Below are 17,136 nucleotides of genomic sequence, written 5' to 3' on the forward strand. Positions count from 1 at the left end.
TCAGGGCCTAAGATCAGGCATACACAGCATGACTTATTATTGCATTACCAATAAAAAATAAACATCCATCTTTACGTACGTACCGATCTATCATCGATCCTTTGTTGTAACATAACTCTCTCTCTCTCTTCTCTCTCTTGATCATTCCTGTGATCCTCTCTCCCTTGAATTCGATCTCTCACTCTCTCTCTCTCTTAATTCCAATTTAATTTGTAATGGAATGGTCACCGCAATGTGCACAAGATGCCTACCTTGATACGCTTAGATTGGTATTTTCTTTTTGCCTTTCTCATTTCATGTTTCTCTTCATTAATAAATGAATTAAAGCTATGATTTTATGAGAGTAATTTCCAATTTAAAATGAAGTTGTAATTATTCTTTTCCCAATTCATGCATGTGTTTCATCTTTTATGCAATTGCTTCCTGATAGAATTTCAAATTCCTTAAGAAAAAATATGTTTTAAGCCTTGATATGAACTTTCTATAACAGCCTGATGTTTATTGTAGAAATTACAACAATAACATTATTCTAAAATGATATTAGCCCAAACATATATTATTTTCAACATTTTTAATACACTATTTTTTAAAATTTTCGTCCAAGACAATCCAACCCAACATCTTGTATCAGAATTGATAATTACATGTCATGTCAAGTCTCCACATCATTTGGAAAAGGAACATATTCTAACTGATATGTCTTCCTTGACAACAAATATGTATATTATTCACATTTTCCTTTACAATTTTTGAATAATTTGTGCATGATTTAAATGTTTATCACCATAAGGTCTTATTGCTGCTATTAATTACAATATTTATTTTGCCTACCCATTCTCACATACCACCCTCTCTATGCAAAACACATGTACTGTTAACTATCCTCCCTATGAATTAGTTAACGTGCATATAAGCAGATTTAAACAGTCCTATGAGAATCTTTTGAATCTAATAGTTGAGGAGAATACGAACAAAAACTCCCCACTCTAGACACGGCTAGCCCATGTTTCTATATTGAGTAAGGAATATGTTTCTTTACTCTCCCAAAAATATTGTAATTGATTTGGTTTGGCTTGGCTTGGATACTTGCAGTGTAATGAACACAGACAACATTGTAATTCAACAACAGAGCCAGATAGTAAAGAGTTCATATCAGCATTAGCGGCTGGCATGAATGCTAAGCTAATAGTGGAGGTGACCTCGGAGGTTTCAACATCAACCATAGCTTTAGCAGCAGCTGCCCGACAAACAGGAGGCAAACTAGTTTGCATACTTCCCGAGCCAAGGCTAGACGAGTCCCAAAAAGCAATCCATCACTCGGGCTTAGACGATTTGGTTGAGTTCAGAACCGAAGACCCCGAAACACTATTGCCGAGCTACGAGAACATCGATTTCTCTCTTGTGGATTGCAAAGCCGATAACTACAATAACCTATTGAAGATGTTGGATGTTAATCCTACAAGATCAGTTGTTGTGGCGGATAATTTGATAGAAGGTAGACACGGATTGGAAGGGCATGTGAAGGGTTCAAAGGAGAACAAGGTGATGGTTAGGTCAACAACACATCCGATAGGACAAGGGATGGAGGTTACAATGATCGGAAAAGGAAACGAGACGACGAGTAGTCATGCTAGGAGGAGGGAGAGAAAGACTGATCTTGGTGGAAAAAGAAACTTGAAGAGCAAATGGATTGTAAGGGTTGATGAGAAAAATGGGGAGGAACATATTTTTAGGATGCCCCAATCACCACTTCCTCATACTGTTGTTCACGATGCTTCTGCTTCTTCTTCTCAAAGTCTTGATATAGTGCCTTAGAGGGAGGAGAGATAGATCAAATTATAACAGGATGATTGAGCTTCGTCATCACTTATTTTCCCAACTTTATATATATACATTTGAGATCCAAGACATAATAATATTATATATAGTTAGAGCTATTTTTTTTATTCTATCATGCACCAATGTATGTAATCTTATATACAATTATGTATTAATTTAAAATAATAAAAAAAACATAAAAATAATAATTTGTTAGTGTGAAAATGACTTCTCTACAAACAAAACAAAAAAACTATTGAACTAGATGAGATGTTTATAAAGAAATAAAAGAATTAATTTTTGATCGATTTTTTATTATAATGAATTTATTAATTTATCAAATCTCTAAGTTAAACCCTATTATTGTGTTGATAACATAAAATTATTCGACAATCAATTTAGCAATATTAATTGATAATTTTATAATTTATTTAAGGAATAATACCATATTTAACTATCAACTTCACTCTAAATTATATAATTATTAAATTTTAGGTGTCAAAATTAAGTATTTTTTATTTTTTTAAGCCATAACTGTTTTTTATTAACATTTCTTATTTTTAATATATATTTAATACTGTAATTATTTTTTTATTTTCTTATAAAATAAAATTAATAAAATATTTCAAATTTGATTTTTCTGTACTCTTAATTTCTAATAAGATTAATAATTTTAATTTGTATAATTTATTTCAAATTAAATAATTTTAAGTAATTATTTTATAAGATAATATAATAATTTTTTTAAATTAAGTATTTAATATATATGTACATATATAATAAAATTTATAATATATATATATAAGAATTTATTTTATTTTTTATTAGAATAAGTTTCTAATGTAAAAAATAATAATAATAATAATTATTATTATTATATATATATATATATATATATATATGGTAAACACGAACCATGCACTCTTAGAAAAAAGTTTTTTTTTATGAAAGTTATGTTATAGAACCCCGTGGTTTACCTTTTTCTTAAATCTCACAAAAAGTAGATAGAAGAACTATCCATATAAGATGTTGTCCTATCTGTTTGATATGAGGAACCAAAGTGGAGTTCTAAATCATAGATCATTTCCATGCTTGGCCCATACAGGTTCCAAATTAGTACGTGTTGAGAATATAAAAATCTGATTGACTTTAAAAGTCGTCACTTTAGTTTACTTCACAAAGAAACTAAAGAAATAAACAGATTATTCATGGATTAAGGGTTCGGTGTTTGGTTACGCATGAGGAATGCGTCGTAGCAGTTATGTTATATGTGTTTATCCTGTGGGATAGTCTCTAGTCTATGTAGTTGGTCATTGTTTGTGAAGGTACTTTATAGGATATCATTCTAAGTTCATAATTCTTGCTCTTCTGAATACCCTAACCTTGTCTCTAATTCAGAAGGAGTAATTCTAGCTCTTCTTTAGATTCCAATAATAGGTTGGCATCAAGCCATTAGAATTCTTGGATGTCCATTATCATTTTTTAACTTCATTTAACGGGATATTCTATGTTTAGTCCAAAGATGATTCTGAACTCTTATTATATTCTCATAGACATAAAGAAGATGAAATTGATCCTCAAATGCTTTCTTTGGGCACACATGTGAACCACAATGTGAACTCTCGCATTTACTGATTTGCTTGAATGTTTGTTTATTGGTAGACTGTGAATCCTTGCACATGAAGGACTTCACCAGTTCACGAGAATGTGGATTACAGAAACAAAGAGGTGAAATTGGAGCCCCGAAGTATGTAACAACCAAAATCGAGAATTTTCCCATTGGAATTAGTAAATCTCGAGTATTTTTGTGCATGTCGAACATATTTTTACAAACACTTTGCACTCAATTACAGAACTTTTCGGGGTTACGAGACACCCGATATGACTCCGATAAAACGATTTTTTTTCTAAAAGTTTCCAAAAATTCTGAAATTTTCCAATGAAGTCAAAATTATTTTTATCAACCTACGGCAAAAATATCATAATATCAAATGTTTGAATCAAACTTACGTCGACATCGGTGTACATAATCAACGTCTTACATGAATTATAACATCATAAAAACAAGAAGACCAACTTAAAACAACATAATGAAAGAAAGAAATGAAACTGGAATTGACTTCGCCGGAATCTTCAAGAGTTCGCAGGAATCTTCAAGAGTTCGCCAGAATCACCTTTAGTCTGTATTTCTTTTGGTTTCTTTTCTCTCAAGTCTCTCTCTTCTCTCAAGTGTGTTTTTAACAAATGAAATAACCATGTCTCAATTAAATGAGGTAACTTTTATATATACCATTGGATAAAGGTATTATAGGATTTCAGAATTTAGTATCTACAACTTCGCACTCGATTTCAGAACTTTTTGGGGGTTAAGAGACACCCAATATGACTCCGCTAAAATGAGCGTGTTTCCAAAAAAATTATGAAAATTATGAAAATTTGCAGAGAGGTCAAAATATTTTTATGAACCAACTACAAATTTCATAATTTTCCGGACAATAGAGCTCAAGATATGCCCGTTCCAAAATAAGTTGTTTTTCAAACGGGTCCCAAAAATCAAGGAAAAATATTGTTTTTGTTGAAAATAATATTTTTGACCGTCCTTAAATTTTTAGATTTTTAAAAAAATTATTTGAAGGTTCCGATTGAAATAATGAGATTGATTGGCATAAAAGAAATCCAAACAAGCCTTAAAGGGATTTCTCAATAGTTAGAAATGGAAACTTTATATCCAAAATTAGACTAATAAAAAGTTGGATGATCGAATTGGACATTGACAAAAGTCCAGAGGTCAAATGAATTTGAATTCTATGAAAATGATTCGAATTTGAAAGTTTGAGGTTAAAATTGAACCTAGGTTGAAAGTTCAGGGGCTGAATTAATTCAGAATTAAAAAAATTCCGAACTAGAACTTCCCAGGAAAATCTAAACATTTGAGAAGTCCATGGAACTCTTTGAACATCCCCTGGAACTTCAGGAATTTGAAAAAAAATAATTCAGAAAAAGTCGAGCAGTCATTCGTGTTCTTCCTCGGACTATTGTCGCTCCTTCTCGACGTCGCGTAGGGAATCTCTAACAACAGACAGGGACAGTTTTGGTCGCCTCAGAATCAATTCCGACTTTGTCGCCTTGATGTTTGTCCAAGACTTGTTGGATTCCAGAGTCAAAGAACATATGAGCGTTATATTCTTCTCGATATAGACATCATCTTCTCCGACAACATCTCTCCATAGCTTCGTCGTCTCTCTGGAAGACCAAGATTCAATGATACAGAAGTTCATCGAAGCATTAGTGGCCTCTATAGATGATTACGAGAAAAAGAATGAAGAAGTAGAGGACACGAAAAGAGTTCCTCTACATATCTGAAAATAACAGACGACGGTTACTGTCACGCCCCGAACCGAGTCGTGACCAGCCGCCGCATGTCATCTATCTGAAATACACTTAAAAAAATAACATGTAAGGCTAACATAATTCTTTACTAACTTCTTAATCCAAAATCTCGCCCTTCTTTCATTAACCAAAAATCCTTTCAGCTACAAAGTGTTCTTGCCACCTCATCAAAAGTCCAAAAAATACAAGGTGACATTGCTACCATCTTAAGTATTATAAAATACATCGTTCTAACTCTCCCTTAATACACTACGCTAAGGAGAGGACTAACTTTTTTTACCAAAAGTATATCGATATCCAAGTCTTCACTGTCCAGTAGCTTTAGTTACTTGATTTGGATCCTTCTCTGAAAAGGGGACCCATTAAAATGGGTGAGCTAAACTTGCCCAGTAAGAAAATCATAATTTCATTACAGTTGGATCAAGAGACATTTAATATAAGTATAGAAAGATCAAACCTTTATAAAAAAAAATATAATACGTACTGTTTATAACCAATATACCTTTTTTCTATATAACTCTGGGATAGTGATAATGACTACATTATTATGATAACTCATTACCATCAACCAAGACTTTAATGTCCTGCGTTGACTCATTAACCATCAATGAGGATTTGGGGGTCCTACATTGACTCATTAACCATCAACCAGACGTGATTGTCACGCGTTGACTCATTACCGGTATAAGCACTCGAGGCATTAATAACCATTATCAAATAAATAAGTACAGAATCCTATCCAGAGTAATAAAATCATTCTTGTATTATTCACATAATCAAATCTATACATATGTATCAGTCTTTCACAAAGTATTTAGCATAGGCTTATCAAAAATACTTTATCGACTAGTTTCGCAAATCATTTTATAAATCACATTATCAAGTCATTTTTGTAAAACGTTTTATCAAATCCTTTTATTAAAGATTTTATCAAAACATTTCCATGTCAACTTGATCCATAAGTTTAGAAATACATTTTAATAAAACCATTTTATCAACATAATCACATTTTAGTAAAATAAACTGTAAGAATGTATGATTTCTTACCTAACCCCCAATATCAAGTTATTTCCATTCTTAAGCTCTACCAACTATCCTTTGCTATTTTCAAATGGGTCTTTGACACTTTCTTCCTTCAATTATCAAATTAAACTCAAATCAGTCTTTATATTTCCACCTACTAATAATCCATATAATTTACTTCCTTAAATCTAACAATCATTTTCATTCTCTTCCAATAAGCATTCAAATTTATACATAAACCCTAAATACCTTTTCTCATCTTCAAGTTCATCCAAAACCAGATAATCCATATTCCTTCATTCTCTGTTTTCTCTTCTTCTTTCCTAAACAATAAACAACCTTATATCATTCAACCATCTCAAACAAATCAACTTCATTATTCCTACCAGCAAACTCCATTTCATTTATAACCTGAAATTAGCCATAACATTATCAAATATCCTTACTTACCTTTAAATCCAAATGAAATGTTGATGATGAAGATGATCTGTTGCTGAACTAATGAAGATCTGTTGAAGATGAGGATGTTGATCGGATGAGTTGAGATGCTGAAGTGGATCGGCTGAAGAAGGGTAAGGTAGGAAGCTTGCTGGGTTGGAATGTCGCTGCTAAAGTTGAAGATGGAGGAGATGCTGGGAAGATGGAGAAGCTGCTGGAAATGTAGAGAGAGAGAAAGATGGACTACTGAATCAATATACGCCTTTTAAAATTCTGCCACCTACGTGGCCCTCTATCAGCCACTTCTTTTTTTTTATTTAAAACTTAACTTTACAATCTTACCTCCTTAAAAGAAGTTTGGTCCCCAAACTTGATTCAGCTTTCAAAAAGTGAAGGATACTTGTTTTTCATATCATCTTCAAGTTCCCACGTTGCTTCCCTCTCAGAATGATTACTCCATTGAACTTTAACATACTTAATAGTTCGTCGACGTATAATCTGTTCTTTTCTATCAATAATTCGAAGTGGGATCTCTTCATATGCTAAGTTCTTCCCAAGTTCTAGTGGAATAGATTCTATTATATGGTCGTTGGAAGAAACATATTTTCTTAACATGGACACATGAAAGACATTATGCATTTCCGATAAATTTGGAGGTAATGCAATTTCATAAGCCACGCTGCCAACTTTCTTTAACACTTCAAACAGTCCAACGAACCTGGGACTCAGTTTTCCACGCTTTCCAAATCGCATAACACCTCTCATCGGAGACACCTTTAGGAATACATGATCTCCCACATTAAACTCTAAAGATCTTCTTCGATTGTCCGCATAACTCTTCTGTCTACTTTGTGCAATAATTAAATTCTCTCTGATTTTTCGGATCTTGTCAGTCGTTTCTTGCACAATCTCTGGTCCCATTAATCTTCTTTCACCTATTTCATCCCAACACAAAGGTGAACGACATTTGCGACCGTACAATGCTTCATAAGGAGCCATTTGAATACTTTCTTGATAGCTATTATTGTAAGCAAATTCTATCAAAGGCAAATGGTCATCCCATGATCCACCTAGGTCAATAATACAAGCTCGAAGCATATCCTCCATAATTTGATTGACTCTCTCTGTTTTCCCATCAGTTTGAGGATGAAATGCAGTAATAAAATTCAGCTTAGTTCTCAAACATCGATGCAAACTCTTCCAGAAATGTGATACAAATCTGATATCTCTATCCGAGACAATAGTAACCGGTATCCCATGCAACCTCAATATTTCTTTGACATACAGTCGTGCTAAATTGTCCATCGAGAATCCGGTTGGAATTGCTAGAAAGTGAGCAGATTTTGTCAACCTATCAACAATTACCCATACAACTGAATTATTCCTCTTTGTCCTCGGCATTCCGGATACAAAGTCCATATAGATATCTTCCCATTTCCACTGCGGAATGGGTAAAGGGTGTAGTAAGCCTGCGGGTCGTTGATGTTCTGCTTTCACTTGTTGACATGTCAAACATTCCGAGACATATTGAGCAATTTCACTCTTCATGTTGTTCCACCAATAATGCTCCTTTAAGTCTCGATACATCTTGGTACTACCGGGATGAACAGTATATCTAGAGTAATGCGCTTCCTCTAATATCTCTTTCTTTAAAACATCATTTTGAGGAACACATAACCGGTTGTGATAACGCAAAACTCCATCTTTATCAAGTTGAAATCCCTTCGCAGCCTCAGATTCCATATCTCCTTTGATTTTAATAATTTGAGAATCATCTTGTTGAGAGCTTTTAACCTTCTCAATTAACATAGGACGAATCACAATATTTGAAATCAAACTTGGCTCTTCGCTTGATGGCTGCCTACTCAAAGCATCAGCTACGGCATTAGCTTTTCTGGGATGGTAACTTATCGTCAAATTATAATCTTGAATTAGATCCAGCCACCTCCTCTGCCGCATATTCAATTCACTTTGGGTGAAGATATACTTCAAACTCTTGTGATCGGTATAAATCTCGACTTTTGGACCATACAAGAAATGTCGCCAAATCTTCAATGCAAATACTATCGCTGCTAATTCCAGATCATGGGTAGGATACTTACGTTCATGTGGTTTTAATTGTCGAGATGCATAAACAATGACATGCTTATTTTGCATTAACACACATCCCAAACCTTTATTTGAAGCATCACAATACACAGAAAAATCTTCACTTTCAGAAGGTATGGCTAGAACAGGAGCCGTAGTCAATCGTCTTTTGAGTTCTTGAAAACTCCTTTCACATTCTGTTGACCATTCAAATTTTACGCCTTTTTGTGTCAAGCGAGTAAGTGGCGATACTATTTGAGAAAACCCTTTAAAAAATCTCCTGTAGTAACCTGCCAAACCCAAGAAACTACGTATCTCTGAAACAGTAGATGGTCTACGCCATTCAGATACTGCTTCCACCTTTTTAGGATCAACACATATTCCATCCTTAGATATAGTGTGTCCTAGAAATGCGATACTATTCAACCAGAACTCACACTTTGAAAATTTAGCATACAACTGATTTTCTCTCAAAGTTTGGAGTACTATTCTGAGATGTTTCTCGTGTTCTTCTTCAGATTTAGAATACACCAATATGTCATCAATAAAGATTATCACGAATTCATCTAGAAATGGTTTGAATACTCTATTCATAAGATTCATAAAAGCAGCTGGAGCATTCGTCAAACCAAAAGGCATTACCACGTACTCATAATGTCCATATCTTGTTTGAAATGTTGTCTTGGAAATATCAGCCGGTTTAATCTTTAACTGATGATAACCTGATCGGAGATCAACCTTGCTAAAAACTTGTGCTCCTTTCAACTAATCAAACAAGTCGTCAATTCTTGATAACGGATATTTGTTCTTAATAGTTACCTTATTAAGCCCTCGGTAATCAATGCAAAGCCTCATTGTCCCATCCTTCTTTTTCACGAAAAGAACAGGAGCTCCCCATGGGGAAACACTTGGCCTGATGTAACCCTTTTGCAATAGTTCTTCCAATTGATCTCGTAATTCTTTCAATTCTGCCGGAGCCATACGATACGGATTCTTCGTTATTAGAGTTGTTCCAGGCACTACATCTATAGCAAATTCTACCTCTCTATCAGGAGGTAAACCTTGCAATTCATCTAGAAACACATCTGGATATTCATTTATGATCGGAACAGTTTCTAAGGATTTCTCATTCTTTTCGGTACCCCATAACACCACCAGATAGCATTCACAACCCTTTCTAATCATGCGTTTCGCTTCTAAAGAGCATATCATCTTTGGAGGAATAACAGTTTTACTTCCCATAAAAGAGAATATAGGTTTCTCGGGAATTTGAAATATTATCCTCTTTTCATGACAATCAACTGTAGCAAAGTTGTGAGCTAACCAATCCATCCCCAAAATGATATCGAAACCATGCATATCTAGTACCGTAAGATCTACTGGTAACACTTTATCTCCTATATGTACTTCTCGAGACTTACAAATTAGGTTTGCAATTATTTTATCACCCAATAGAGTTTCTACACTTATACTCACGTCTCGAGGTTCAGGTTTTCAATTATGCTTTTTGATAAAGGTTTGAGAAATAAAAGAATCAGTAGCACCAGAATCAAATAACACTAAAGCATAAGCGGAAGAAACATAAAGAGTACCTGAGACCACCGCGTTAGACGCACGCGCTTGCTCGACATTCATTGTAGAAAACACTCTAGCTTGGCCTCCTGAAGTCTGTCCCACTTTTTGATTCTTATTGGGAAAGGGTCTTCGATTCATAGAATTTCCTGTCTCGCGCGCATTAGGCTGAGTGAATGGCTTTCTAAAGCGTGGACAATTTGCTCTCAAGTGACCATGCTGCCCACATAAAACACATGCTCCCGATAGCCAACGACAATCTTCCATGCGATGGTTTCCAACACAATGCGAACATTTCACAGACGACGATGAATTATGTGAAGGCACATTTCTAGAGGCTTGAGCTGGACTACTCGCAGAAAAGGACCTTCTATTCTGGAATGAGTTTCGACTTCCTTCATTGGCACTTTGATGACCTCTTTTCTTCGAGTTCGCCTCATCCATCCTTCTCATAATACCCAACTCCCTTTCAATCAATCGTGCCTTATCAACCACCTCAATGAAAGTGTTAAGCTCAAAAGGAACCACAACTTGCCTAATGTGGGGACTCAACCCCATTTCAAACTTTCTCGCCTTCGTAGTCTCACTTCCCATCCATGATTGAGCAAACTTTGCTAATTCCACAAACCGAGCTTGATATTCAGTAATAGTCATATTCCCCTGTTTCAGATTTATGAATTCCATCTCTTTCTCTTGCCTCAAGCTCTTGGGAAAGTAGGTGTTGTAAAAAGCTTTCTTAAATGTATCCCATGAGAGTGTACTTGTATCGCGCTCGTAAGTTTGCTTCTCCAACTCCCACTAGTCGCTTGCATTTCCTTGTAACTGAAATATTGTAAATCGTACCTTTTCCGCATCGTCACATTTGAGTACATCGAAGAACTTCTCCAACTCTTTTATCCACTTATCAGCTTTTAGCGGATCGCTGCTACCATCAAAGTATGGTGGAGCCAATTTCTTGAATTCAGCAAACTTATTTGTCGGTGTATGCTGTTGTGCTATTCCTGACATAACTCTAACGATATCCTCAATTGTTACCGCTCTAGAGGTCTCCCCCTCCTCTTGACTTACAGGTCCATTTGATTCATGGGTATCACGTCTTTTCCTTGTACGTCGTGCAAAACCGGCAAGCACTTCATCATCCATTCCTACATCATTAATACCATTGTTAAACCTTATGCTCTGATACCACTAAAACTGTCACGCTCCGAACCGAGTCATGACCAGCCGCCGCATGTCATCTATCTGAAATACACTTAAAAAAAATAACAAGTAAGGCTAACATAATTCTTTACTAACTTCTTAATCCAAAATCTCGCCCTTCTTTCATTAACCAAAAATCCTTTCAGCTACAATATGTTCTTGCCACCTCATCAAAAGTCCAAAAAATACAAGGTGACATTGCTACCATCTTAAGTATTATAAAATACATCGTTCTAACTCTCCCTTAATACACTACGCTAAGGAGAGGACTAACTTTTTTTACCAAAAGTATATCGATATCCAAGTCTTCACTGTCCAGTAGATTTAGTTACTTGATTTGGATCCTTCTCTGAAAAGGGGACCCATTAAAATGGGTGAGCTAAACTTGCCCAGTAAGAAAATCATAATTTCATTACAGTTGGATCAAGAGACATTTAATATAAGTATAGAAAGATCAAACCTTTATAAAAAAATATAATACGTACTATATATAACCAATATACCTTTTTCTATATAACTCTGGGATAGTGATAATGACTACATTATTATGATAACTCATTACCATCAACCAAGACTTTAATGTCCTGCGTTGACTCATTAACCATCAATGAGGATTTGGGGGTCCTACATTGACTCATTAACCATCAACCGGACGTGACTGTCACGCGTTGACTCATTACCGGTATAAGCACTCGAGGCATTAATAACCATTATCAAATAAATAAGTACATAATCCTATCCAGAGTAATAAAATCATTCTTGTATTATTCACATAATCAAATCTATACATATGTATCAGTCTTTCACAAAGTATTTAGCATAGGCTTATCAAAAATACTTTATCAATTAGTTTCGCAAATCATTTTATAAATCACATTATCAAGTCATTTTTGTCAAACGTTTTATCAAATCCTTTTATTAAACATTTTATCAAAACATTTCCATGTCAACTTGATCCATAAGTTTAGAAATACATTTTAATAAAACCATTTTATCAACATAATCACATTTTAGTAAAATAAACTGTAAGAATGTATGATTTCTTACCTAACCCCCAATATCAAGTTATTTCCACTCTTAAGCTCTACCAACTATCCTTTGCTATTTTCAAATGGGTCTTTGACACTTTCTTCCTTCAATTATCAAATTAAACTCAAATCAGTCTTTATATTTCCACCTACTAATAATCCATATAATTTACTTCCTTAAATCTAACAATCCTTTTCATTCTCTTCCAATAAGCATTCAAATTTATACATAAACCCTAAATACCTTTTCTCATCTTCAAGTTCATCCAAAACCAGATAATCCATATTCCTTCATTCTTTGTTTTCTCTTCTTCTTTCCTAAACAATAAACAACCTTAAATCATTCAACCATCTCAAACAAATCAACTTCATTATTCCTACCAGCAAACTCCATTTCATTTTTAACCTGAAATTATCCATAACATTATCAAATATCCTTACTTACCTTTAAATCCAAATGAAATGTTGATGATGAAGATGATCTGTTGCTGAACTAATGAAGATCTGTTGAAGATGAGGATGTTGATCGAATGAGTTGAGATGCTGAAGTGGATCGGCTGAAGAAGGGTAAGGTAGGAAGCTTGCTGGGTTGGAATGCCGCTGCTAAAGTTGAAGATGGAGGAGATGCTGGGAAGATTGAGAAGCTGCTGGAAATGTAGAGATAGAGAAAGATGGACTACTTAATCAATATACGCCTTTTAAAATTCTGCCACCTACGTCGCCCTCTATCAGCCACTTCTTTTTTTATTTATTTAAAACTTAACTTACAGTTACCATCTGTAGTTTCTTCTCCGTTGGCGCAAAGACCTCACGAACAACACACAAGTGTTCCTCGTCCTCTAGTGCTTTTGTTGCACCTTCGCCGCATCAATGAGACTGTCTGGAACGTCGCTGAAAAATTGCCCAGCATTTCTTCCTCCGATAATTAATATTTGAAGATTCTGGTGACAAGAATTTTCATAAACGAGGCTAGTCTTGACCTAGCCTCTTCCTAAATTAAAACTCAACTACCTAGAACTCTAGCAGCTAGGTTAACCATACATTCAAACAAAACTCGAATATCATTCAATCAATTTAAATTCAAACATAAATTAAACTAAAATAGAATTGAATCAACATCACGTCGACATCGGTGTACAAAATCGACATCCTATGTGTATTACAATGTCATTTAGATGAAGAAGCCTACCTGAAGTAGACAAAATCAAAGAAGAAGCTGATTGAAGTTGAATTCGCCGAAAACTTTGAAGATCCGCCGGAATATCCTTCCAATTGTTCTTCAATTGGTTACTTTCTCTCTAAGCCTCTCTCTCTTGCTCTCAAGTTTATTTTAAACCAAATGAAACTGAGGTCGTAACTGTCTAGCCCCAAATGAGGCAAACTCTTTAAATGCCCCTTAGGTAATGGTAGGGATGGCAATGGGGCGATTCGGTTCAGGGAATGACAATACTATCTCCACCCCAAATCTACCCATTCCGCCCTGATCCCCTCCTCGATTCCCGGCATGGTTTTTAAATATAAACCATCCGCGCCCCGATCGAGATGGGGTTTCCCCGCAGTGCACCGAAACCGAAAAACAATTTAAATTTAAAATATAAATTATCAAAATATTAAATACCAAATAAAATTAAACCACTAATAACAATAATGTTTCAAAATATAACATAAACTCTAATAGACTATATCTCCATTCTTCATCTTCAAAGGATTAGGATCACATTCTGTATTAATAAAAAAAATATTAATAAAATAAATAAAATGAAGTAAATGGAGATTTAATTAAATGTCGTCAATAAAATATATATGCAAAAGGGGATGAAGAAGAGATAACAAAAAAAGCAGGTATGTAGAAGAGAGAAGATCTAACTTGAATTTTAATGAACCTAGAGGAAAAGAGAAAATATAATGAGAAAGATTAAGAAGTAAAAAGTAAAGAAATAATTGAGAAATAACGTGAAGGAATGGTGAAGGTAAGAAAGATTAAGAGTTTTTTTATGAAAAAGAGAAAAGTAATGATTGCATTCAATAATGATTTCATTAAGTAATATATTTTCATTAAAAAATATAATTATATTTTATCGGTTTGGGAATCGGTTCGGTGCATGTAAATACCATCCCCGCCCCGAACCTCGGTCAACATATTTCAGGTTTTCCCCGATCCGCCCTAATCCCCGGTCAAAGAGGGGACCATACCAATTGGTTCGGTTCAGCTCGGTTTCAACGGGGCGGTTTCAAATTGCCATCCCTAGGCAAGGGTAACTTAGGAACTGAATATTTTTAGGAAAACCGATAACCTCTTCAGTAGGTTGAACCGAATTAATTTCCTTCTAAGTCGCGTCTGGGCTTATTTTTCCATATTATGTAATTGGTCAGGCTACACTTTAGGCATTTTCTCCTTCCAAATGGTTAAGTGTAGACCAAGTTACTAGTTTTTGAAGTTAGGTCCTTTCTGGTTTCAATTTTTTGCCAATCTGGATCAATTAAAACTACTAATGGCCATAACTTTGGGCTCAGACCACCATTGGAGCTGAGACATGATGCCTTGGAAAGGTGAGCTTGTTATCTTCCACTTAGGTGTTGGAAGGAATCTTCAAAACTTGTCGCAGGTTCATACATTTCTTGATGGATCGATGGGGGTCTTGAAGTGAACAGTTTGGCTTACGGGCGACCTCACGTGGTTTGTAGGTCGAATCATGAGTGATACTAATATCAAATAAAAGCTAACTCAAAGGTATTTCTAATGGTATCTTGTTACTCAAAATGGTTGAGCCAAACAAAAAATATGAATTTTCAAAATCTACCTATGTTCCATTCGTTCCTAAAACAAAGTGGGTGAACTAGCATCGGATTATCGGTTAGATTGACTACCTTAGTCGTTGATGGATACATGGGACTGGTTCCATTCGAACGGGATATGTCTTAGATTTCCAACCATAGGTCACAATCTAAAAACTAAGCACTACAGCTCTAGTTATAAATTAAACACCGAGGGCATTTCTAGTTTGATCCTATATTGGTCGCATTGTCTTCTACCTCCAATTCGGAGGGGCTACAGGATACAAACGAACGTTGTAGAGGAATCTTCCAACTTTCCAAAACATCCAAGATTAGCTAATGTCATTGAGTATAGCGACCTGGATGAGTTTTTTAAGTTGAAGGTGCCTCTAGAATTTCATCATTGGAAAATGACTCAAAATCCATGATTTTGAACGATTTTCAAATAAGTTTTGCACTTGGCGTTAACATGCGCGATTTTGAATCTTTTGGGCACGAAGTCTGGCGTATTGACCCTCGTTGACTCTATTAGAATAAAGAAAAAAGAAATTGTATTGAATAATATATATTTGATTACATAAGTTATGTCTATTATATAGACATTAAATTGAGCTTATAATGAAACTAATATAATATAGTATAATAATTATATAATATAATAATATAATATATTAATGATATTATTACAATTTATATATTATTGTGATAATATCTTACATATATATTATATTATATTTTAACATCCCTCCTCAAACTCAAGATGGAAAACGCTTGAACAACTTGAGGTTGAAGACGAGATGTTGAAATATTTATGGTGTATTCTTCAAGCTTCATAAACTTTTGAGCTCCATCCAGTTACAGGATGGTAGTGTGTTAACTAATAAACCAACGAAAAGGTAAAATCCAACGGGAATAGAATGCTGGGGTGAAACAACAACCGAATGAACTCCAAAGTTATTCACGAGTCACGAAATCCATCCAACGACGGGATGGAAATGTGTTGCATTAAAGAAAACTAGCAAAAAAAGGTATGTAGAATCCCATGTGAATAGAATGTTGGGGTGAAACAACACTTGAAAAACGCATTATAACGAAAGAATGATAGTGTGTTGACTAAATAAACAGTAAAGAAGCACATATAATTGGATTAAGACCAATAAAATATGACATTAACTACTACTGAGATAAATCAACGACTGAAAACAAACTCAGAGAATATGATTGCCGAAGAAAATAAGAACATTAACAGAATTATTTGAATGAAATAAAATATTATTAAAAATTATAATTATTATAATAATAATAATAATAATATTAATAAGGATTAGAGTCCACCATCAATGACTAAGGTAACCATTGATGGAGGCAGCGAAAGACTAAATTTGTAGCTCAAGAACAAAAGTTTGGCTCTGATACCATGTTAGAATAAAAAAGAAAGAAATTGTATTGAATGATATATATTGAATTACATAAGTTATGTCTATTATATAGACATTAAATTGAACTTATAAGGAAACTAATATAATATATTATAATAATGATATAATATAATATACTAATGATATTATCACAATTTATATATTATTGTGATAATATCTTACATATATATTATATTATATTCTAACAGACTCATTGCCGAGTTTCACGTTTTGACTCAGTTTTGACGATTTTACCCTTTTGAAGACTTTCTACACAAAATTGCAAACAACAATATTATACTCAAAATTTCGAACATCATTCTGAACGTATGAAAACATATGAAGCTCGAGTACTTTTGAAAATTGGTATTTGGACTGCTACTCAT

General features: G+C 34.3%; 2 protein-coding genes and 2 long non-coding RNA genes across 5 annotated transcripts; 1 reads left to right on the forward strand and 3 right to left on the reverse strand.

Annotated features, from left to right (window-relative positions):
• The first annotated feature begins 215 nt into the window (after positions 1-215).
• Positions 216-1,815, forward strand: LOC124939064. Its single transcript, XM_047479576.1, has 2 exons — positions 216-269; positions 1,093-1,815. Exons 1-2 carry the CDS (start codon positions 216-218, stop codon positions 1,813-1,815), a joined length of 777 nt encoding a protein of 258 aa, XP_047335532.1.
• Positions 1,816-5,201: 3,386 nt separating this feature from the next.
• LOC124938355 lies at positions 5,202-10,617 on the reverse strand. The gene is made up of 3 exons (XR_007099403.1): positions 10,350-10,617; positions 5,489-5,554; positions 5,202-5,258 (listed from the first exon to the last, which is right to left on the reverse strand). It is a non-coding gene; the product is annotated as an uncharacterized LOC124938355 (long non-coding RNA).
• Positions 6,278-6,795, reverse strand: LOC124938354. The gene is made up of 3 exons (XR_007099402.1): positions 6,682-6,795; positions 6,481-6,554; positions 6,278-6,341 (listed from the first exon to the last, which is right to left on the reverse strand). It is a non-coding gene; the product is annotated as an uncharacterized LOC124938354 (long non-coding RNA).
• An 86-nt stretch (positions 10,618-10,703) lies between the features above and the next one.
• On the reverse strand, positions 10,704-13,054 carry LOC124938353. 2 transcript variants are annotated; one of them, XR_007099401.1, is made up of 4 exons: positions 13,003-13,020; positions 12,802-12,875; positions 12,577-12,662; positions 11,863-11,878 (listed from the first exon to the last, which is right to left on the reverse strand). XR_007099401.1 is itself a non-coding variant. In XM_047478775.1 (3 exons), exons 2-3 carry the CDS (start codon positions 12,821-12,823, stop codon positions 11,128-11,130), a joined length of 369 nt encoding a protein of 122 aa, XP_047334731.1. In that variant the 5' UTR covers positions 12,824-12,875; positions 13,003-13,054; the 3' UTR covers positions 10,704-11,127. The 2 variants fall into 2 exon arrangements, 1 of the variants encoding a protein (XP_047334731.1); XM_047478775.1 differs by lacking the exons at positions 11,863-11,878; positions 12,577-12,662 and adding an exon at positions 10,704-11,474 and having other exon boundaries at positions 13,003-13,054.
• Between the last annotated feature and the right edge of the window lie 4,082 nt (positions 13,055-17,136).

The sequence above is a fragment of the Impatiens glandulifera genome, chromosome 5 (assembly GCF_907164915.1).
Source record: "Impatiens glandulifera chromosome 5, dImpGla2.1, whole genome shotgun sequence".
Lineage (NCBI taxonomy): Eukaryota > Viridiplantae > Streptophyta > Magnoliopsida > Ericales > Balsaminaceae > Impatiens > Impatiens glandulifera.